At 43.2% G+C, this 25,055-nt stretch overlaps 1 protein-coding gene across 1 annotated transcript in view; it reads right to left on the bottom strand.

Moving 5' to 3' along the window:
* The window catches only part of LOC311110552 (kinase non-catalytic C-lobe domain-containing protein 1-like), a gene marked incomplete at both ends in the record, with an annotated part of 47,327 nt that overhangs the window by 17,124 nt on the left and 5,148 nt on the right, over nucleotides 1–25,055 (bottom strand). Inside the window, 14 exons of the mRNA XM_084153059.1 lie at nucleotides 4,793–5,064; nucleotides 10,297–10,435; nucleotides 10,745–11,559; nucleotides 11,747–11,939; nucleotides 12,065–12,152; nucleotides 12,289–12,366; nucleotides 12,817–12,975; nucleotides 13,133–13,194; nucleotides 13,430–13,501; nucleotides 13,763–13,877; nucleotides 14,136–14,917; nucleotides 15,023–15,140; nucleotides 16,893–17,039; nucleotides 23,220–23,278. Coding sequence (XP_084009185.1) covers nucleotides 4,793–5,064; nucleotides 10,297–10,435; nucleotides 10,745–11,559; nucleotides 11,747–11,939; nucleotides 12,065–12,152; nucleotides 12,289–12,366; nucleotides 12,817–12,975; nucleotides 13,133–13,194; nucleotides 13,430–13,501; nucleotides 13,763–13,877; nucleotides 14,136–14,917; nucleotides 15,023–15,140; nucleotides 16,893–17,039; nucleotides 23,220–23,278 — 3,099 coding nt within the window. The remainder of the gene's footprint in view (nucleotides 1–4,792; nucleotides 5,065–10,296; nucleotides 10,436–10,744; nucleotides 11,560–11,746; nucleotides 11,940–12,064; nucleotides 12,153–12,288; nucleotides 12,367–12,816; nucleotides 12,976–13,132; nucleotides 13,195–13,429; nucleotides 13,502–13,762; nucleotides 13,878–14,135; nucleotides 14,918–15,022; nucleotides 15,141–16,892; nucleotides 17,040–23,219; nucleotides 23,279–25,055) is intronic.

Raw genomic sequence — 25,055 nt, 5'->3', positions numbered from 1 at the left:
CCTACCAGTGTATGACCATTGCCTGCCTGTGACCACAATTCCTGCCTTCCGCAAAGGCGTAATAAACACCTGCCACGCTCTGCGCATGAATCTACACCTTTTTCTCCCTGAGTATTCATTACATTAACCTTGTTATATTGTTAGATTCTGCATCACAGGCGTCCTCCACCTACCAGTGTGAGCAACCTATCTTTGCTCTGATTTATCATCTCACACAAAGTATTTTGTGTGAAACTGTAGGTGTGTTTGTGTGCAAGAGTGCAGTGTTTGTTACCAATGGGTATTTAGGTGTCTGTGTGGGCGTGTATTATGCTAAGTGTATGTACAGTGCCTTGCAAAAGTATTCATCCCCCTTGGCGTTTTTCCTATTTTGTTGCATTACAACCTGTAATTTAATTAAAAGTTGTGCGTGCATATGTATTCACCCCCTTTGCTACGAAGCCCCTAAATAAGATCTGGTGCAACCAAATACCTTCAGAAGTCACATAATTAGTTAGATTGCACACAAGTGGACTTTATTTAAGTGTCACATGATCTCAGTATACACACCTGTTCTGAAAGGCCCCAGAGTCTGCAACACCACTAAGCAAGGGGCACCACTAAGCAAGGGGCACCATGAAGACCAAGGAGCTCTCCAAACAGGTCAGGGACAAAGTTGTGGAGAAGTACAGATCAGGGTTGGGTTATAAAAAAATATCAGAAACGTTGAACATCCCACGGAGCACCATTAAATCACTTATTAAAAAATAGAACGAATATGGCACCACAACAAACCTGCCAAGAGAGGGCCGCCCACCAAAACCCACGGACCAGGCAAGGAGGGCATTAATCAGAGAGGCAACAAAGAGACCAAAGATAACCCTGAAGGAGCTGCAAAGCTTCACAGCGGAGATTGGAGTATCTGTCCATAGGACCACTTTAAGCCGTACACTCCACAGAGCTGGGCTTTACACGAGAGTAGCCAGAAAAACAGCCATTGCTTAAAGAAAAAAATAAGCAAACACATTTGGTGTTCGCCAAAAGGCATGTGGGAGACTCCCCAAACATATGGAAGAAGGTCCTCTGGTCAGATGAGACTAAAATTGAGCTTTTTGGCCATCAAGGAAAACGCTATGTCTGGCGCAAATCCAACACCTCTCATCACCCCGAGAACAACATCCCCACAGTGAAGTATGGTGGTGGCAGCATCAAGCTGTGGGGATGTTTTTCATCGGCAGGGACTGGGAAACTGGTCAGAATTGAAGCAATGATGGATGGCGCTAAATACAGGGAAATTCTTGAGGGAAACCTGTTTCAGTCTTCCAGAGATTTGAGACTGGGACGGAGGTTCACCTTCCAGCAGGACAATGACCCTAAGCATACTGCTAAAGCAACACTCAAGTGGTTTAAGGGGAAACATTTAAATGTCTTGGAATGGCCTAGTCAAAGCCCAGACCTCAATCCAATTGAGAATCTGTGGTATGACTTAAAGATTGCTCTACACCAGCGGAAACCATCCAACTTGAGGGGGGGGGGGTGAATAGTTATGCACGCTCAAGTTTTCTGTTTTATTTGTTGTTTGTTTCACAATAAAAAATATGTTGCATCTTTAAAGTGGTAGGCATGTTGTGTAAATCAAATGATACAAACCCCCAAAAAATCCATTTTAATTCCAGGTTGTAAGGCAACAAAATAGGAAAAATGCCAAGGGGGGTGAATACTTTCGCAAGCCACTGTATTGGCGTCTGTAGATGGAAAGGAAGTAACTGTGCCTGTGTCTGTTTCCACAACAATCCTCTCCAGCTGAGGAGATCATTGTAACATCACAGCGTGATTTGGGCCATCTTGAATAAGCTGTGCTCTTAACAACTTAATCCAACCGCCAATCATTCCCCTAACAACTTGATCCAACTGCCATTCAAAGCTGGATTTGTCACAACATCCCCGCTTCAGTATACAACTTCATCTAACTACGTCGTCTCACAGACATTTATCATGATAATGGTAACAGTGATGACAGTTGTGAAATAATGGTAACAGTAATGACAGCTGTGAAGTAATGGTAACAAGGATGACATTTGTGAAGTAATGGTAACAGTGATAACAGTTGTGAAGTAATGGTAACTGTAATGACAGTTGTGAAGTAATGGTCCTTCATTCTATAGCTAGAGGACTCCTAATATCTCCAGGAGGGATAAGTATAATTTTTGTCTTTATCTGATGTTGTCTAGTACTGTCTTTTTGCTATCTAGGGCCATCTCCTTTAAGTGCTGCCTGTTGTTCTAGTAGCCTACTTGGTGTGTGAGAGCATCTGGTTGACGCATTAGTGGCACAGGGCTACTCATTTCTCCTAAGTGGAGATGTTTTATTTTCTCCTCTCTCACCTGTCCATCTCCTCATTTGAATTCCATGTTATCACGGTCACTTGTCCACTCAAGCTTAACATTGTTGTCATCCATCGCCCACCAGGTGCCCTTAGAGAGTTCCTCAATGAGCTTGACACCTTGATGGCTTACCGCTCTTCATACTTGGCGACTTCAACTTCCCGACGTCTGCCTTCAATTAATTTCTTTCCAACTCTCTCTTTCCCCTCCTTTCCTCTTTTGACCTCACCCATTCCCAGTCCCCTCCCACTCACAAGGCAGGCAATACGCTTGACCTCATCTTTACTAGAGGCTGTTCCCCTACTAATCTCACTGGAACCCCTTCCATGTCTCTGATCACTACTTTGTTTCCTTTTCTGTCTCCCTTTCCTCCAACCCTAACCACTCAGCCCCTACCCAGATGGTCATGCGCCATCTAAATCTTCACTCTCTCGCTCCCATTACTCCCTCCTCTTCTATCCTATCATCTGTCCCTTCTGCTAAATCCTTCTCCCTCCTGTCTCCTAAATCTGCCTCTTCAACCCTACTCTCCTTCCTTTCCGCATCCTATGACTCGCACAGTCACCTTTCCTCCCGGCCGACTCGGCCCTCCCCTCCTGCTCCGTGGCTGAGTGACTCATCGCAAGCTTACAGAACAGGGCTGGGGGCAGCTGAGTGAAAATGGAGGAAAAATAAACTTCCGGAGGACCTATCATCCTTCCACTCCCTCCTCTCTACCTTCTCTTCCTCTGTATCTGCTGCTAAAGCCACTTTCTATCACTGTACATTTCAAGCTTCTGCCTTTAACCCTAGGATACTTTTTCCACCTTCTCATCCCTCCTTAATCCTCCACCCCTCCCCCTCCCTCCTCCCTCTCTGCGGACGACTTTGTCAACTGACTTTGAAAAGAAGGTTGATGACATCCGCTCCTCATTCACTCAGCCTATTGAGTCCACTGGTCCCACTCACACAGAACCCTAGGCCTTGACCTTTTGCCCTTCTCTCTCCAGATCCAGATGAAATCGTGCGACTAGTGAGGTCCGGCCGTCCGACAACCTGCTCACTTGACCCCATCCCCTCCTCCCTAACCAGACAGGCTTCAAGTCGGGTCACACAACCGAGACTGCTATTTTCTGTGTGACGGAGGCTCTCCACAATGCCAAAGCTAAATCTCTATCCTCTGTTCTCATCCTCCTAGATCTATCCATTGCTTTCAACACTGTGAACCATCAGATCCTTCTTTCCTCCCTCTCAGGGCTGGGCGTCTCAGGCTCTACACACTCTTGGATTGCATCCTACCTGGCAGGCCGCTCTTACCAGGTGAGGTGGAGAGGATCTGTGTTTGCACCATGTACTCTCACGACTGGTGTCCAACCAGGGCTCAGTTCTAGGCCCTCTCCTCTTATCTCTATATACCAAGATACTCGGCTCTGTCATATCCTCACATGGTCTCTCCTATCATTGCTATGCGGATGACACTCAATTACATTTCTCCTTCCCCACTTCTGACACCCAGGTGGCGACACGCATCTCTGCATGCCTGGCAGATATCTCAACTTGTATGTAGGCCCACCACCTCAAGCTCAACCTTGACAAGACAGACCTGCTCTTCCTCCTGGGGAAGGCCTGCCCGCTCAAAGACCTCTCCATCACGGTTGACAACTCCACAGTGTCCCCCTCCCAGAGTGCAAAGAACTTTGGCGTGACCCTGGACAACACCCTGTCGTTATCTGCAAACATAAAAGCAGTGACTCTCTCCAGCAGGTTCATGCTCTACAACATCCGTAGAGTACAACTCTACCTCACACAGGAAGTGCCGCAGGTCCTAATCGAGGCACTTGTCATCTCACGTCTGGACTACTGCAACTCGCTGTTGGCTGGGCTCCCAGCTTGTGCCATCAAACCCCTGCAACTTATCCAGAACGCTGCAGCCCGCCTGGTGTTCAACCTTCCCAAGTTCTCCCATGTCACCCCACTCCTCCGCACACTCCACTGGCTTCCAGTCGAAGCTCGCATCCACTACAAGACCATGGTACTTGCCAACGGAGCAGCAAGAGGAACTGCCCCTCCCTACCTTCAGGCTATGCTCAAACCCTACACCCCAACCCGAGCACTCCGTTCTGCCACCTCTGGTCTCTTGGCCCCCCACCCCTATGGGAGGGCAGCTCCCGCTCAGCCCAGTCCAAGCTCTTCTCTGTCCTGGCACCCCAATGGTGGAACCAGCTTCCCCCTGAAGCTAGGACAGCAGAGTCTCTGCCCATCTTCCGAAAACATCTGAAACCCTACCTCTTCAAAGTGTATCTTAAATAATCCCACAGCACCTCATCCTCACACCCCCTTGTTGTGAAGTAATGGTAACAGAGACGAGTTGTGAAGTAATGATAACAGTGATAACAGTTGTGAAGTAATGGTAACAGTGATGAAAGTTGTGAAGTTATTTCCTTTCCTACCTGGGCAGCCATGATGTTGACCCTCCTCTGATTTGGTATCTCTATGTTCAGGTCTAGTCTCTGTTTCTCTGTGTGCAGACAGGGCCCTCTGGTCTCTCTCAAATCTCTCCCACGCGTCTGAAGCTACAGGTCCACTGTGGTGCAGGTTGCCGTTCAGGATGACATGACCACACTGCAGTGCCTCCCTCTCCTCCGCTCTACAGGTGGCAGAACTCAGGGGTGAGGTGGCTGACCTTTGCCATGGCTTTGATGGAGACTGTTCATTAGAGCCTCTGCATGTGGCACATCAGCAGCCAGAGAGAGAGAGAGAGGGAGAGAGTAATCACAACACACCAGTCAGTCATAGCTAGTCACAACCATCTCAGCCACACACAGACCACTAGACAAACACATAACAAACACAGACAAAAAACAGGCAAAACACACTAATTCAATCAAACGGAACGCAGACTATAAGAGCTCAGACTGAAAAGTCATTAAAACATCACAGACAGTAATTAGACACAACATAAACAATGCAGACAAAATAGTGGGAATAACAACTCAGTCAATACGAAAACACAGCAGATACTGAAAGTTCAGACAAATAATCATATTCTGAGAAATCTAGACAGACAATTGAGACAAGCCCAGTCCTCACAGGCACAATTAAAATAGTTAAGTAGGCCAACACAAATGAATTAATCAAAACAAACCAATCAATAATTAGCCATCAAAACAAATCAATCCTTAGCAGCTCCTTAGCAGCATCCTGACTGCTGAGGTTGAGTTGTCCAAAACTGTCTGTATCCAAAGCGGTTCTGTCTGTATCCAAAGCGGTTCTGTCTGTATCCAAAGCCAAGTGTTCCAGCACCAGGACTTCTCCAATGAGCTACCCTAGCAGTGAAAGGCTACTCCAGCTGACAGTCTAAAATCTCCACTCAGAGGATTGTTTGTCTGTCTGACCAAGGCTGTGATGTCAGTCTGTCTCATCACCTCAGAAGATACAAAATTATCTCAACACACTGCCCCAGCCGTTAACAGCACCGCAACCATGAGATGAAACAGTGTCTAAGTAAACTGACAAGCTGCACATCTCCTCACCACACTCATGTGCCCCTCTATCTGTCTTTGTCTGCAGGAACAAAAAAAGGGGCAAGTCCTTATTTCACCTTTTCCTTCATGTACACTCCTCAAGGATCCTTATGATTCTCTCAAAGGCAGGACGAATCATAAGTAGCTCATTAATGGTGCCAAGCCAATATTCTCGAGACAAACAAAAAACTTGAGATGAGCGGTTACCATAGGGACCTTTCTTGCTGGAGAAAGCCGGAGGGAGTGGAAGTGTGTGTCTGAAGTGCATCTTCTGTGAATGCTGATTATGAGTGGAGTGTGCGTGCATGTATGTGTGTGTGTGTGTGTGTGTGTGTGTGTGTGTGTGTGTAAGGGGGGAGGGGTTGTAGCATCTAAAGTGCCTAATGTTGTTGAGGACACACATGAGAGAAATTAACATTCTAATCACAAACACTGCCAATTTTGGGCTTCTCCCCTGCTCAGAGAGTAAAACTAAACTTGTTGACTGGATAAGCTTGTTGATAGAGAATACTTTTAAGGAGAACAAAATCCTTCTTATAGTATTGACAGCCCCTCCAGCTAAAGACAGTTTTATGACACAGGCATTATCTTTTGTTTAACCAAGGGTGTAACTTAAAGAGCGACTGAATCAAAAAAGCAACTGCTCCTTTTGAAAAGGGCCTATGTGGCATCGTTATGAGTCCAAAACTTTTATTTTAGTGTCAAAATTGACTACAAAGTGTAAATAGGATAATTTTGGTTATAAAGTCAGTCTCATCTAAAACAATGTTTTTTTAAGTATGTTTGTCACGACTTACACAAAGGTTGGGTTTGGATTACAATTATGTCAACATACATGCCCCCTTTTTACATTTACATTTACATTTACATTTTCGACACTCTTATCCAGAGCGACTTACAAATTCGTGCATTCACCTTATGATAGCCAGTGGGACAAACACTTTGCAATATTTGTATTTTTATTTTATTTTTTCATATTTTGTTTATATTTATTTATTATTTTTTATAAAAATAAATGTTTTTTTTAAATGTTTTTTATGGAGGTGTGGGGTAAGGGGGGGTAGAAGGATTACTTTATCCTATCCCAGGTATTCCTTAAAGAGGTGGGGTTTCAAGTGTCTCCGGAAGGTGGTGAGTGCCCATTAACACATTGTGGCAACGCCTAGGGAGAATTGTCATGCACGGAGTAATCTCTCGTGGACCAATTCTCGTGGACAGATGAAATAGTGAGAATCTGTCAAGGCTCACATAGAATTATGTGATTACGACCAGCAGTAATTCATGGTTTTGGGTTTTCGTGGTTGATTATTTTATGAATCAGGATTGGGCGAAGGTGGTGCTTAAACTGGTGCTGTGATTTGCAAGCCCGTGTGCGGAAAATAAACGGTTTCCACTAGATTCCGCAGCCACAAAGTCAAAATTATTGTATTGTTAAAAAAAATCATGAAAACAAAAATGTGCTTTTTGGTCATGATAAACACAGGTGAAATTAGCGGAAGGGCGGGGTTTGGCCAAGACTTCACTTCCTTCCTTTGCACAAAGGTAATCACAATTGTTAATGGCATTCCCCCCAGAAGTAAACAGGAAATTACAAACTTTCATGAGATAATTTGACTTGTGGGTAATCGAGATTATGCACAGAGAAACAGTCTTCTCCAGACAACATGGTGTGGTTACTTCCCCTGCCGTTATCTTTGGCAATAGCTTGATGTGCAATGCACATATTGCTCAAGAAATACTGGGGCTTCCATAAAGTTCTTCAACAATCTTGTGCAGATGGTTAGGATATTAATTACATCCAATGCTAGCTAATACTTCTGCATGCTGTCAACCTTCAGACCTGAGACTGGCAGTCTAAGGCACTGCATCACAGTGCTTGAGGAGTTACTACAGCCCCGGGTTCGATCCCAGGCTGTGTCACAGCCGGCCGTGACCGGGAGACCCATGAGGCGGCGCACAATTGGCCCAGCGTTGTTTCGGGTTAGTGGAGGGTTTGGCCGGACGGTATTTCCTTGTCCCATCACGCTCTACGGACTCCTTGTGGTGGGCCGGGCGCCTGCAAGCTGACTCTGGTCGCCAGTTGGACGGTGTTTCCTCCGACACATTGGTGCGGCTGGCTTCTGGGTTAAGCGAGCAGTGTGTCAAGAAGCAGTGCAGCTTGGCAGGGTTGTGTTTCGGAGGACGCATGGCTCTCGACCTTCGCCCGAGTCCGTAGGGGAGTTGCAGCGATGGGACAAGACTGTAACTACATTTACATTTTACATTTTAGTCATTTAGCAGACGCTCTTATCCAGAGCGACTTACAGTTAGTACAAATTGGATATCACGAAAAATAGGTAAAAGTACAACAGAAATAAAAAATAAAACTGAGACTGGTGTTGTTGGTGACTGGTGAGTAAATGTTGGTTATACTACCTAATGCTAGCGAGCCAGGCTAGCTATGATACTGTGATGTATCTAGCTAAATACAAAGCCTCTCCCTAATGTGTAATGTGATGTAATGTCAGAGGAATATTTGCATTACTAACGTGAACAAGCTAGCTAGCTACCTTGCTAGCAACAGCAAGGTGGAGGGATCTCGATTGGTTATCATGCCAGATCTTGCTAACTGTAGCCTATTCATTGGCATTTCAGGTGTGATAGGATGTAGCCAGCTTGCTTTCAATAATGTTCCAACTCGAACTGGCTAGCTAAGATCCCTGCTAGCTAATGTTACCTATCTAGCTAACTAGTGAACGTTACCTAATTTCAAGTCGGATTTGCAAATTAGATAGCTAGCAAGCTAGCTAGCTACAGAGTTAGGGAAGCTAGGTAACTAGCTAGCTAGCATTCGAGGGCTTCAGCTAACCCAAAACCAAAACAACAACATTGTGTATTCTCTAGGGCAAAAATAATGATGACAGACAAGGCTGAGCCCCTCCCGTTTCAGAGAAATGGAGGACACTTGAATCAGGTTGGTCACATTTGATCTCGCCAAAGCTCCAAATACAATCACTTGGAATTCACCTATCATAACCACCATTGATAATGTAATCTGTGATTTGTGTGGTTTTATGTGTCTTTATGTTGTAAGGAGGTGCCACCTTCCACTATGTCAATGGACTAGCCTACTCCTGGGCCCGGGTGAGTAATGCCATCGGTGCCATCCTTCTGAATCTCACATCTGCCTGTAGTTATTGAACTCTTCCTGCTGGACCCATGGGTTGAGGCAAACTCTTTCATATCCAGGATGGAGTGTCATGCACTCCACCCCTCCTGCCACCTGACTGCACCTGTCCATAACCTATAATACATGACATAGATGGAAGGGACTTCATCACCCACTGGAGACTTGAAGACAGAACCTCACCCAGAGAGCTGTGCATGTCAGTGTGTGATTAGACAGACATATCCTTAGATTTGGCCAAGAATACCTATGCCATTCTAGTTCTGGTTATACAGCTGAAGATGAACTCTACACACACTGTATTTTCATTTGCTAGGTAAAGTGTCGGCATAATGTCTTTATAAGAACATCAATATGATATTTACAGCAGAAAATGTTTTGTCAAACAAACGCATTCATTTTTAGTTGATAAATGTATCTACACTCAAGCTGGGCGATGTTTGTTTGTGCAATATCCACATGTAGCCTACACCTGTAGGGATATTAGTAATTCTGGGATTTGTCCCCCGGGAAAGATCTAACAGCGGACATAAGGAGAGACAAAACTAGCCAGTTATAGAATATTGTTGTGTTATAGGACAGCTGAGTTGACTGAAGACCGGGCATTCAACTCGCAGTTGATATAGTTTCCACTGTACCATGTCTTTACATGACGTGACTAAACTTTGAAACTAAGTCGCAAGCTACTTCCATAGCAAGGTGTTGTAAAACGAGTGTCTAATGAAACACATTCCACACACTGGCTCTTGCTATCTTGGCATAACTGTGATTTGACAGAGAAAAAGCTAGCTGCAGTCAGCTTGGCTTAACACAAGGTCAGCACAGGCTTGGCGAGTCAGTCAGGAGGGGAGAAGTCCTCAACTTCAAAACTTCTCTCAGTAGCAAAGTTAGCTTAGCTTACATCATTGTCACTACTCACTACTACCCTTGTTTGTTGTGATTGAATGGTAAAGACACCACCAAAAAATACCCACATCAAACCACACCCCCAAGACAACTCTCTTTTGGCTTCAGTCATGGCCACTTGCATTTGTTAATTCATTTTTTTAAATGAGGCCAAATCAGGAAGTTCAGCTCCCTTTAAAGTGTTACTAGAGATAAAGTGTTGTCCAAAATAACAGGATCAGTGTTTGCTTTCCATCTATATAAATGAAAGTTTGACTCCTTTTTCACTTGTATCATTTCTCTTCTGTTAGGCTTCTGTTATTGAGAGAAGACCTGTGTTTGGATCAACAATGAAACAGGCAATCATTGACATACTCACAGAGAGAATTGGCTGTAGTTGACCACACAATGTAGCACTCCCAATAAGTCCTCATCCCAGTAAAGGTCACAGAACTTCTCTTTCACAACATTGCAGAATGTCTGGTACTGTAGGTCCTTCAGAGACAGGACATACTCCCCTTTAAACACATAAACATGAGACAGTACATCAATTACAGGTTTTTAGAAAGAAAGCTTGTCATACAAGTTCACACCAGTGATCATACTCTTCAATGACACAACTCTAGTATCTCTCTACAAAGCAATTAACCTAACCAAATTCACTGGGGGGGGGAAACAGGGATAGCGGGCTACTAGCCTGGTGCCATATCTGTTTGTGCGGTCTTACCAACTGGTGTGACAAGAACCGTAGCGGTTGTCAAAACAGTCTAAACCGATCTGGGGCCATAGGCTACATGAGAATGAATATTAATCTCCATGTTACTTACCCATTGCTAGATCCTCTACACCATTCTCCAGATAGCCATCAAAGGCAAACTCTGCCCTGAGCAGGCCAATAACCTCCTGTAGGGAAGGGTTCATCAGAGGGGATGGGGGAGGAGGGGAGTCTCCCTGAGGAGGTCCATGGGACTCTGATAGGTGTTCATCCTCACCGTCTCCTGTCCTTGGACCTCCTTCTCCATTGTGGGGATGGGGCATGGACGCTGTGGGGTCTGAGGGTCTGCTGCAGGTGCTGCCATTAAGGCAATCCAAAAGAGGTTCAACTCCCTGGCCAGGGGTCAGATGGTCTCTAGGGCCCCCTGGATGTGTGGGCTGACCCTGGAGGTAGCTGGAGCTTGAGGTCACGGGCAGATTGAGCTCCAGACCATGGATGGACTCAGGGACTGTTATCTGCACTGGCACCAGGGTTAAGCGCCCTGTTAGAGGGTCCTGACGCAAGAGGAAGTTGTTGAAAACACCACCACCAGTCAGATGAGAGCAGGATGATGATTGGCAAGAGAAAGATGAAGTCAATTGGGTGGTCGGAGGAGGGAGTGTGTGGTCTGAAACGGGAGTCCTCTGGTTGGTGAGTTCGGGGGAGGTGGGAGGTGGAGAGTTGACCAATGTCCTGCCACTATAGGCAGTGGAGGAAAAGTTATGTGTGACCACGCTCCTTTGATTGACAGGGCTGTCCTGTCCGTCGTCCTGTAGGTCTCTATCTGACTGAGGTAGGGGTGGGTCCTTAAGGTGTGAGAGGGTTTCTCGGTCCTTGGCCTCTTGCACAGGCTGGATTTCACTGCCTCTTGTGACTTCACTTATAGTCCTGGAACCCAAAATTATGTGAAAATTAAAAATGCATTCTTGAAATCAGCGCTAAAATTCAATGACATCTTTGCAATAATCAATAAAGCAACTATGGTAAGCTCCACCTTGCAAAGACATCAACAGTGTGTGAAATAATTCCTTGACTGGTAGCTCTCATCTCCATAGAAAGGAGGCATGCTGCTTACCCCTCAATGTCTGAAGCAGGCAGGGGAGTTTCTTCCTTAGTGTCCCCCTCCCTGGTCAGGACGATGGGGGTGAAGTGTGTGGCAGGGGAGGTGAAGGCCTCTGGAAGCTGGGGTGCTCTGCTAATTGGATAGCTATGGGGAACAGGGCCAGGTACAGGAGCCAATCGGCTCTCAGTGGCCATGGGCACAAACCCTACACACAGTTACAACAATCTCAGTTACAACATCAATACCATTTGATGATCACAAATCTGTATGTAGATGCAAGGTCAACGAAATCGCATGAACATAATGTCTGAAAAGATTAATTAATCCTACCACTCTTGATACGTGTTGATTCCTGACTTGAGCTTACTCTACTGTCCAATCCATTCTGAACCTCTGCATCAATGTCCTTTGTGAGTGGCTGAAAGGTAAGGGAGGGAGTTATCCTCGACAGACAATAATGGAATAGCAATGTGTCCTCCCTTTCACTCTGAGGGGCAGTATGTTTCTCACTACCCCTGCCAAACAGTAGCTACAGTGGTACAGTGGAGTGATACCGGGTGGACTCTGTTGATCAGCTTCGTCCACACTGTCTCTGCATTCGTTCCTTGGCGTGATAGATAATCCCGACAGCTCTGTAACAGCAGAAACATAATAAAATACATTAAAATCGTATACCTTAGCACCTAAGATCCTTCATTAATGAATTTGTTCATCAAATCAAACTTAATTTAAAGTGTATATAAAATCGCAACACACTTTACAGTAAAGAAACTTTGCTCATTCATTCATTCCCTTAATTTAATTAACCAGGATAGTCCACTTAGTAACAATTGCCACTGCTTTCCAGGGAGTCCTACAGATACTTTGCTTTCAAATTGAGATAATTGGATTGTTACTAGTTTAATTACAATCACTTTTATGAATTAAAAGGTGAACAAAATATAATATTGTGTCACGATTGCCGGCTATTAAAAATGCTAAATGATGTTACATATGTAATTAATGTTACTAACACATTGATCAAAAGAAGAATAGATGAATGTGCTTTCAATCAAGTGGTTGAGAGCTGAAACTCTGACTACCTTTTTAGCTACGACAATGGAAGGTCTCTCGATGGGCGTCCTCTTGGCCATCTCCAGCAGCAGCATCTTCAACTTCCTGGGCATAGCCAGCTTCTGATTGGCTGACAGGTTGAACTTGGCCGTGGCCCATAGGATGGCAGCCACCCCATAAACGCAGGCCTAAAAACAGACAGAAGGACGGGCGGGTGGACAGAGAGATAGACATACAGATGGACAGACAGACAGACGACACCCACTTAATCAGTAATCAAAAGCATCTACTTGATGGAGAAAAAGGTTTTATTTTAAAAGATGAATGTCAGAAGTTGAGGCAAACCTTTTCAGTTACGATTCCATGATCCTGGAATTCAGGCGCCAGATAAAATGCATCGCAGGATCCTACGAGGAAAATTCACGTTGAATTATTGAATGTGACAACATTTCAATGAATGTTCCTTCAGACACTTTACTCAAGACACTTTTCTCAAGATAACTTTTGAATATTTGAAGTCACAACAGTTGTAAATAAATAAAGAGAGACAAATAATAAATGGAAAGTGCTGAAGTAACTTTATCATTCCAACCAGAGACAATTGCTGACTACCGTGTACCCTATAAGCAAAAAGAGCCATACCTGTGTTTTTAGGTTTCAAGAAGAGAACTTCTCCCTCACAACCCACATACATTGTATCCAGGCATAGGTATGCTTTCAGGAAGGAAATAAAGAATATGAAAGAAGAGTAAGAGGTTAATACATTACATAACATGTATGTCAAACTAAACAACGTTTAAAATGATTTATTGGCACTGCCATAGTGACGTTTTCCCATTATAATTTCATCAACAGCAAAGTGGTTTACAGAGACCAGACAAGGTGAGGGATTGGATGCTTACTGCTTAGTAAATAATGTAATTGGTTTACACAGAGAATCAGTGGTTGGTTAACTGAAGAAGTGAGGAGTCCAACCTGGGTAGTCTATGTAGGTCTGCAGTGTGGAGAGGCAGGTATGACACAGGGCCCATAGCTCATTCACAGACAGTCTCCGCCCACTTCGTGTGAGTAGATCCCTCAGAGAGATCCACTAGGTCACAATCAATAAAAAGCACTGTTAACATTTATTTCCCTCTTGGCCAGTTTAACGGTCCCAGATTAAGCCAGTCCTGGACAAAATACCATGCTCAATGAAAAATCACCACCGAAAGTGCTTTTTAGTTCAGGAATAGGCTTAATCTGGGTCTGGGAAACCGTTCCGAAGAGTTGTGAACAAGAACTTTCCTGAAACAAAGGCATGTAAATCTACATACAGTGTACAGTATATGAAACTAAGCCTTGAACTCACCTCATCCTGAGATTCTTCATTGAGGCACAGCATGCTTTTAGTCATGTGATTATTGGGAGTGTAAAGGTTTGAGGTTGAAGTCATGTTGCAAGCAGAGTCGACCGACACGTCCGGGTCTTGAGCTGGGCGGGACAAAGAGGGATCATCTCGTGTTCCACTTTGACTGTCTGAATCTGTTTCACCACCACATATGGGCAGGGGAGAATCTCTTTCCCCTTCTAATGTCTCACTGTCTCTCACTGAGTCCCATTGCTCGGAGTCATTGCACTCATAAGGGGCCTTCTCTCTGTCCCCTCTCTTGCTCCAAACAGACCCGTGCCCCATGCATTCCTCAGCTCCTATCTCTGTGAGGTCCGATACATTGACACTGATATCCCCGTGCGGCGCGGGGGGGAGTGCAGGGGGATTATTGGAGTCTGGGATGGAGCAGGAACGATTCAGAACCCCCCTCACCCTCCCAGCCCTCTCCTGAGCCCTCCGGTGTACAGGAGAACTGTTCTGAGATCTGCTATCCAGCTGAGAACCAAACATGTCCTCCTCTCTGACACATCCATTCTCTTCCACATCCCCCATACCGTCAGCCCAAAGGGTGGAGTCCCAGGCTCCACATATGTGATGCCGGTGAAGGCCGTTGGGGTCGTTTAGGTCTGGGTTCTCTGCCGTGGTGTCTGAGACAATGCCCTGGTCTTTGGAGCTACTGTCCTCAGAGCTGATGCTCTTGTGGAGCTGCCAGTTGGGTTTGGGCTGCTGCCATCGAGCCTCCCAAGAGCCATCCCACCCATCTGTGGATGGATACACAGGTAGTATGGTTATGGCCACAGTGGACTACAATAGAAATGTATGTTTACATCGATATCCACAGACATATCTCATGTCTAAAGGCTAACCTTGAAATGTTGCGACGGATTCGATTGACAGAACTCTTCTTCCTATAGAAGAGAGTTTCCGGCACAGGGCTGTGGAAGAGGTATCTACTAGCTTTTCCTCTGCAAGGGAGAGGATGTCCTGAGGGGAAGATACATAATATATCAGCTAACATAGACATAAAGTACATACTTTATGACGCAATGGTAAGTTTAGGTTTATATCGAAACGGTACGTTTCTAACATGTACCGTTCAGATGATATTAATATAAATATAAACTATGCACTTTAGGGGGTTTAATAAGTTTTTGCCATTTCATTGTTGATGACTAATTGTTGAGGACAAAAGAAAATACATCCTGTAAAAAAGAAAATACATCCTGTAAAAAAGAAAATACATCCTGTAAAAAAGAAAATACATCCTGTAACTGGTGTAAACTTCATATTTGAGTTTTATCCCCTGGGCAGAATTCTGGTTTCATGCATGACTAGTGATTTTAGTCGTTCGTTTGACCTGCTGGCCCCAATAAGTCCTACTGCAGGATTGATTCACTCTCCTCCTGCTCAGAGGATCTAGAGACGTGCTCTGCTCCGACCAATAACTGTCTGTCATATATGCGCACAGGACAATAGATCATGCAGCAGGCAACATAGAGAATGTTTAGAACTAATAATGGATCGCATAGTGCAAGAATGAATTCAATTAATTGATTATTGAATGTTATGATGGACACAGCTTTATAGAACCAAAACATACACCACCTCTGCTCAACAATCTCGAACTTGAGAACGAATCGTTTGGGGGGACTGCAGTTCACAAATGATATTGTGCTTATCACCCTCACAGCAGTCAAGCAATGCATTCTGCCAAGAGTCGTTCACAATCTAGTCCGGTTGCGGCCACAACTAGACCTTGTTTCAAATGTATCAAGAAATAATCGTATTTGTATGCCTAGCAATCAGCAAATGTACATTGTTTAAAGCAGTCACAAATGACAGCTCCAATAAGCCCACTATGGTGAACGAGATGTGAACGGCAGGCTTGTAGAATCATCTTTTGAGTTTTCAGTTCATCGTTCACCGGTAGGGGGGTCCTGCGTGCTCTGGGCATTACTGACTCAAATGAACAAAATTAGTCGAAAGATATGTTCTTTTCACTGAACGAGTCGAAAAGATCAGAGTCAGTAAAAATAGCCGAACTTCCCACCACTACCTATCTGCATTGCACTGTCATTGCTCCTCCACACGGTGCTGCTCATGTTCACTGTCTGTGCACATCCATTACAGTTGCATATCAGTATGTCATGTCTCTTGTATCATTTTGCCAAAGGTGCTTCTACAAAGTATTGACTCAGGGGTGTGAATCCTTATGTAAATGAGATACCTGTATTTCATTTTCAATACATTTGCAAACATTTCTGAAAACATTTTTCCACTTTGTCACTACAGGGTATAGTGTGTAGATGGGTGAGAAAAATTATAATTGTAATCCATTTTGAATTCGGGCTGTAACACAACACCATGTGGAATAAGTCAATGGGTTTGAATACTTATGTTATGTAGAATACTATCATTTTGTGATCTTACAGACATTGATTGAGCTTTGATCTAACTTTATTAAATGAGCACCATTCTCCATTCATCACTGAAATTCGCCAGAGTAGCCTGTTGGTAGCCTGTTGGTAGCCTGTTGGTAGCCTGTTCTCTGGGCAGCCAAACGAGTAGATCAGAGACTGTGCGTAAAGTAGCGAATTCCGCACATGCACAGAAGCTTTGGACTTTTTGCTATTGGGAAGAGGCTTGCAGAGAATTCGGAATCGCAGCCACTTAATTTGTATAATAAGAGCGTAAAGACAGCACTCCATTAAAGTTCATCCATGATGGTGATATTACCTGGGGGAGTGGTCTGTCCTCTGGCCCCTCCTCCTGCATCTGCTCCAGCAGTCTCTGAATCTCCTCCCCCAGCTCTGCCTCCAGCTCTGGCTCAATGACAAAGTCCAATGCGGCAGAGAGGGTGGAGCCCAGAGAGTACACATGTCCCTGGAGGAGATACAGAGTGTCATTGACCTCAAACTGACCCATAACATCCACCACACTACAATTGTTTATCATATAAAAAACAATAAGACTGCTTAGACACGTTTACACTGCCTGGACATGTTCACCTTAAACCATATGGGAATTAAAACCTCAAATATGTGTCATTTATCTAATGTCAGCAGCTCATGTACTAAAAAAGAAGCCATAAATCACTACTGTCCCATGACAACCTCAATTTATTAGTATATGCAGCACAAGTCCTTTGGGCATCTCTGTGGGGTCTTGCTGGAAACTAGGCCTAGTTGGCATGCTTTTGGTTGAGGAAGTAATTCATCAGGCCTTTATGAAGTCAATAAAGCTGCAGTAGGCCAGGCCAAGGCCAGGGCCATGTTCCTCCCTAATATGAGCCCCTTCAGATCCATTAGGCCAATAGCAACCATCGAAAGCCACTAGAATATCGCCAGCTGATCTCTCGTTAAACAATCAATACGCACTAAAATAACCCGCACAGCTGATCTCAATTGCAACCAGCATTACCACTCCCTAACGTGGATGTTGAGGTTATCTTTTAGTCTTGATTACAGCCAACATTTTTCAAGACTATTTCACCTTCTGGTTGGTATTATCAAGGGAACAACTTATTCCTACTTTATGGGCAGACTAATGGCGATTTATCTATTTGATAATCATTCCTTACAGTATTAAAGTATTTCCTAATTTACCACGGCATATCTACTGTGGTAATTGTCAAATAGATAAATATATGCAAACTGGTATTGTTCCTAAAGACTTGAAAATTGAAAGTTATCCCCCTCCATAAATCTATGGATCCAAGATCTTTTCAATATTATCGCCCAATATCTGAACTACCATGTTTTCCTATAATCCCCCAAAAATGGTTTATAACAGAATGTTGAAACATTTAAATCAACCCTGTTTTCCATATGAGCACCAATACGTTTTTCGTAAAAACTACTCCACAGACATGGCTCTTTTGCAACTGGTGGATAAAATCTTTACAGCACTTGACAACAATGAATACGCTCTAGGCACCTTTTTAGATTTATCCAAATCGTTTGACATGGCTGAAATATTACTTTCTAAATTGCATTATTATTCATGTTTATACATATAATTGGTTATATAGTTATGTTTATGATAGAGAACAATTTGTTTATGCAAACGGCTTTGCATCTACCAGGGCCAAGATATCCTGTGGCGTGCCACAGGGTTTGATAATTGGTCCTTTGTTATTCCTAATCAATAACAATGACCTTGCTGCCGTGTCTTCTACCATACTTCCATTTACATTTTAGTCATTTAGCAGACGCTCTTATCCAGAGCGACTTACAGTTAGTGAATACATATATATTTTTTATTTATTTTTAATACTGGCCCCCCGTGGGAATCGAACCCACAACCCTGGCGTTGCAAACGCCATGCTCTATCAACTGAGCTACATCCCTGCCGGCCATTCCCTCCCCTACCCTGGACGACGCTGGGCCAATTGTGCGCCGCCCATGAGTCTCCCGGTCGCGGCCGGCTGCGACAGAGCCTGGATTCGAACCAGGATCTCTAGTGGCACAGTGCGATGCAGTGCCTTAGACCACTGCGCCACTCAGGAGAGTGATGATACCAATTAGATTTTTGCTGATGATACCAATTAGATTTTAGATTTAGATTTTAGATTAGATTTTATCCCACAAAAATGTGGATTCACTAATTAATGAAGTCAACTCAGGCATGGTCAAATTTTCTGAATGGTTCCAGATAAACAAATAATCTTTAAATGTAAAAAAATCTAACTTTATTCTATTCACTATTCAGAATAAGAAAAAAAAAAAAAAAAAAAGGAAAGAGCCAGAATCTCAATTAGTGGGAATGAAATGGAACAAGTCACATCCATTAGATTCCTTGGAGTTCTAATTGATGAAAAGTTATCCTGGACAGATCATATTCAATTTGTCTGCAGCAAAGTGATGAAATCTGTTAGTATCATAAGACCGATAAGTGGTTTGGTTCATCAGGCTTGCTTCCTAACTCTATACTATAGCTTAATTTACCCATATCTCATTTACTGTAATATTGTCTAGGCCAGTACATATGCCTCCTACCTACACAAATGACTCATCATACAAACTACATTTGCAATCCTAGTCAACTCCTCTAATTACCTGGCTCCATCTACACCTTTGTTTAAGAAACTCAATATCTTGTCTATTTACGACATTAATGTACGCCAATTATGCACTTACAGTGGGGAAAAAAAGTATTTAGTCAGAAACCAATTGTGCAAGTTCTCCCACTTAAAAAGATGAGAGAGGCCTGTAATTTTCATCATAGGTACACGTCAACTATGACAGACAAATTGAGAAAAAAAAATCCAGAAAATCACATTGTAGGATTTTTAATGAATTTATTTGCAAATTATGGTGGAAAATAAGTATTTGGTCACCTACAAACAAGCAACATTTCTGGCTCTCACAGACCTGTAACTTCTTCTTTAAGAGGCTCCTCTGTCCTCCACTCGTTACCTATATTAATGGCACTTGTTTGAACTTGTTATCAGTATAAAAGACACCTGTCCACAACCTCAAACAGTCACACTCCAAACTCCACTATGGCCAAGACCAAAGCGCTGTCAAAGGACACCAGAAACAAAATTGTAGACCTGCACCAGGCTGGGAAGACTGAATCTGCAATAGGTAAGCAGCTTGGTTTGAAGAAATCAACTGTGGGAGCAATTATTAGGAAATGGAAGACATACAAGACCACTGATAATCTCCCTCGATCTGGGGCTCCACGCAAGATCTCACCCCGTGGGGTCAAATTGATCACAAGAACGGTGAGCAAAAATCCCAGAACCACACGGGGGGACCTAGTGAATGACCTGCAGAGAGCTGGGACCAAAGTAACAAAGCCTACCATCAGTAACACACTACGCCGCCAGGGACTCAAATCCTGCAGTGCGAGACGTGTCCCCCTGCTTAAGCCAGTACATGTCCAGGCCCGTCTGAAGTTTGCTAGAGTGCATTTGGATGATCCAGAAGAGGATTGGGAGAATGTCATATGGTCAGATGAAACCAAAATATAACTTTTTGGTAAAAACTCAACTCGTCGTGTTTGGAGGACAAAGAATGCTGAGTTGCATCCAAAGAACACCATACCTACTGTGAAGCATGGGGGTGGAAACATCATGCTTTGGGGCTGTTTTTCTGCAAAGGGACCAGGACGACTGATCCGTGTAAAGGAAAGAATGAATGGGGCCATGTATCGTGAGATTTTGAGTGAAAACCTCCTTCCATCAGCAAGGGCATTGAAGATGAAACGTGGCTGGATCTTTCAGCATTACAATGATCCCAAACACACCGCCCGGGCAACGAAGGAGTGGCTTCGTAAGAAGCATTTCAAGGTCCTGGAGTGGCCTAGCCAGTCTCCAGATCTCAACCCCATAGAAAATCTTTGGAGGGAGTTGAAAGTCCGTGTTGCCCAGCGACAGCCCCAAAACATCACTGCTCTAGAGGAGATCTGCATGGAGGAATGGGCCAAAATACCAGCAACAGTGTGTGAAAACCTTGTGAAGACTTACAGAAAACGTTTGACCTGTGTCATTGCCAACAAAGGGTATATAACAAAGTATTGACAAAACTTTTGTTATTGACCAAATACTTATTTTCCACCATAATTTGCAAATAAATTCATAAAAAATCCTATAATGTGATTTTCTGGATTTTTTTTTCTCATTTTGTCTTTCATAGTTGACGTGTACCTATGATGAAAATTACAGGCCTCTCTCATCTTTTTAAGTGGGAGAACTTGCACAATTGGTGGCTGACTAAATACTTTTTTGCCCCACTGTATATCTACAAATACTCATACCTCCCAGACAGTTTACATTTCAATGGATTCTTCCAGGTTAATTCTGAAATCCATCTATATAGCACAAGACACTGCGATAACCTTCACCCTACCCACTGCCGCACCTCACATAGTAAATTCTCTATCAGATAAAGAGGTACCATACTCTGGAATTCTTATCTTCACATTGCCAAAACATCATCATCGCTCAATAACTTCAAGCGAAGACTGGGGGTCAGCCTGATGAACCAAACTACTCAGTAATCTCCTCCATATAGCCTAACTCTCACACACTCACATGAACGCACACATTTAAACAAAACAAATACTGTTCATTTTTTTTCGTGATTACTGATCAATTCATTTGTAATTAGTATTAATTTATACATTTATAATTAGTAGGTTTTGTTATCTGTTTTAACAAACCTTTATTTTTGTACTTATGTATTGTTGGTAATTTTTTTGTGGTGTGGTTTTCATATAAGCCCTTGGGCTTCCAACCACACATGCACACCGTTTTTTGAAAATTATTTGTTTTCATCTTTATTGTTGTTTATCACTTGTTTTCTTTGGTTTAAATAAATTAAACTTAAACTAAAGTTAATTCAAATGGCATTTATTATTTTGCCATTTAAAGTGAAACGTTTGAATGAAATACAGGCCTACTACTTCTATATTCTTTACATTCATCAGCCTTATGGTTTTCGATGCTCCTGATAGGTCAATATTTAATTGGGAGCGGGATTAGAGAATCTAGACCAGCTGTCTGGTATCATAATTGCTTGACACGGTAACAACGAGAGATCAACTGATCTGCTGGTTTATCCTTATTGGTTTTGTTGTTGCAACTAAGCAAAGTTTAGCCCGCAGGTGCGTGTAATCTCCCGTTAGTAGTGTTTTAAGAAATCCAGCGGTAACATGCACGAGTGCGTTAAGTTCTGCCTGTTCGTTGTAATCGAGCCATTATGCATGGCAGGCAATGCATTCTGGGGCCTCATCCAACAAACGCATAATGATCTCTCCATATTTGCCTTGGATCTCATTGGATCATTGGCTACAATACCAGGAGTCAGTGGAGATGAAATTACAGCGCATAAGTGGGAATTTCATGAGAGCCTGTCTCTTTGTAAGCCTCAAGAGACTGATAGCTGAAAAGTCAGACACTTTTACCCCAGTGAACTATCATTGTAACTTGCAGATATTTGACAGTCTTCTCTTGTGCTTTACTTGGGGGAATTGTGCTCTCCGTTGCAATTATGGTTGACATGTTGGCTCTTGAATGAATCTGAACCAGGTGTTTTTTAGGTCAAATCTCGGACAAGATACGGATTGCAAACAATTAAAAGGAATGCAACCCATACTTATGTGGTGGATATGGGAAAGGTGGAAGATACAGATCTCAATGTGTGAGACATAACACATAAACATGTAAAGAGCCAGAACATGTTAAATCCACCAGCTGCTGAAAGGTCATGTCGAGTTCCCGTTGTGTGCACAAGCAGGTCCCAGCCATAGAAATAGAATTACTAGAATCAATTGTATTTCTATGGCCCCAGTCGCTCCACTTGGAGCACTTATGTACATTGGAAGACTAGTTACATTAGACAAACATAGACACACACATTAAACCTGAAATTGAGCAACTGATAAATGTGGTCAAGACAGGAAATCAATTCATGGGGCTACACAACGCAGAGGAAGAAATTAGAGAGAGGGAGATCTGATAGAGAATAAGTGAACAAAAGACGAGAAAGTGGTGGAGGGAGGGAAAATAAGTGAATCAGACAGAAAGATAGATGTAATGAGAGAGAGTGAAATACTTTCTTAGTGAGACGTATTGTTATCCTCTGTATTTGCTGCTATACATAAAGCTAATTATGATTCCTTTGATTTCCATCATGTTTGTTTTGAAATAGCGTTTATGTAATATTGATTTCTAGTAAATTAAGTATGGTGGACTAATGTGTATGCACAGTGTTCTTCCAACAAACTTCAACAGTGAAAGGTTGTTGCCGTATTGTGTATTTTATTAAGTCCAGTAAAAACAATAAACGGAAGAGAATGTCTTGAGAAGCAATCTTATCACTTCCTTTCTAGCGGACATATTTCAGAGTGCAAGTCTTCTTTTAAATGCCAAATTCCACTTACTTGAATATATAAGAAAATATTAGAAAAAGGCCTGGAAAAACGAAAGGCACCTCAAAACTGTTGTTTTCTTTCTTGTTCTCAACCCTTCATTTCAAGAATGTATTGTAACATCTGCTACAGTGAGTGGCAATACATACTGTGAAGTAGCCATTTGTAGTGAAAGGATCCACTTACCTCAAATGTACTGCCAGTCTTGTCAAACTCTGGAGGTATAAACGAGCCCTCAGGGTCATCTGCAAGACAAGCATACAAAAGTACATCTAGTTATGTATAATAAATGTTTTATTATATGTGGTGTTGGTAGGCCTATTTTTCCACACAACATTTGATCACATTATTCCATCTTAATTGACAATATGTGGCCAATTATAAGACCAGGTGCTAAGCCAATGAAACCACTTGTAACCAGTCATCTACATAATTCAGTCCAGCAGAATAAGCACACAACAATCCAACTTGTTAATAAAATGTGTAATAAATGTTTGATTACATGTAGTGTTGGTATCAGTCCTAATTGACAATATGGGGTGCTAAGCCAATGAAACTACCCACTCATACTGTATATCATTAATTAGCTCAGAGACAATCCCAGACAAATGAGACTGCAGCTATCTCCTGAACAGAGCCTTGGTGTTGCGATGCGGAGCATCTGCAGTCTTAAGTAGGCCAGTGTTTGTGCTGGGGTGGAAGCAGGGATAAAGCCTCCCGCCCTCAGCCTCCTCTAACCACAGTTAAGTAGGTCAGGTCTAGATTTGGGGCTGTCTCTGACTACTGGAGTTTTGATGGGCTCCAAGACAGGAGGAGGCCAGACACTCCAGAGGGTCAGAACGAACGGCCAAGGAGAAGTGAGTACTATTGGGTAGAGACAAAAACACAGAGGGAGAGAAGAGAGGAGAGGTCGAAAGACTGAGAAACGGAGGTGGTAAGAGAAAGGAACGATAGGTATTGTAAGTGGATTGTAATACTGCAAAATGAGAAATCCATCGGTAAACAGGGAAATACCTGTATAAAGTGCTGTTAATAAGAGGTTTGGGTTTATTTGGTTATACAAAATGTTTAATTGAAAAAGGGCAATTGCAAATTCGCTCATTCTGAATACAGAATATTCGGCTATTTCAGGAGGTTCAACAGTAAAAGGCTACGGCCAGATCAAAGGTAAGCTGGCTCTATGATATGACAGGAGGGGCAAACACATAGGAAGGAGACTGCAGTGAACTCAATGAGTGAAGGAATGTGCTCCCTAACACTATGATTGAGAAAAACGACCTAAATTAAGGCTCCCATATTCTCCCAGATGAGACTGGAGAGTGCTTATATGAACATTTATTACAATGTGGTCGAGGTGTCATAAAAGTGTAATGCTATTTTCTACCAATGAATGGATACTGCGCCATGACTTATACACTGCTGCATGCTGGTCATTAACTGGTCACTTAAGGTCACTCTGTAGGCTCAATTCCTGAGGGGACTCGTGATGATCTCACACATGCATCAGTATTCAAGAAAAAGCTCCTAAGCTCAATTAAACCTAATCAATGCAGGGGAGAAAAGTAGTATTGGCATATAAGTGCTGGTTAGTATTTCATTGTGGCTAAAACAAATCAACCCAATTAGTGATCAGCAATAGATTCTAATGTGAATCCAGGGTGAGTCAAAGGCACTGATAGGCAGCTGACTGCCAGAATATCTGTTACCAGGGCAACAATCCCCTTGGCAATGTGGACACTGTTGAGCTCATCAATGCTTATCAATTACTGATGTTGCCATGGGGAAAATGGGAGGCTATCCCTGAATGGTTATGTGTGTGCATGGGTTTGTGCGTGTGTGTGTGAGCATCCGGTGCGCATGTATGTCTGTGCGTCCATGCTTACGTGTGTGTGTGTTTACGTGCCTGTGTACGTTTGTGTGGAACGGACAACGGGGCTGAGTGTGACAGGCGGTGACGTAACCCTGTTTGGTAAAAGACAGATGATTGCGGTTCGCTGAGAGGAGAAGAAGCTAGTCTGTTAG

The sequence above is a fragment of the Coregonus lavaretus genome (genome assembly GCF_964263955.1).
Source record: "Coregonus lavaretus genome assembly, chromosome: 36".
NCBI lineage: Eukaryota > Metazoa > Chordata > Actinopteri > Salmoniformes > Salmonidae > Coregonus > Coregonus lavaretus.
Note: the sequence above shows the minus strand (reverse complement) of the source record. Positions and strands in the feature narration are given on the sequence as shown.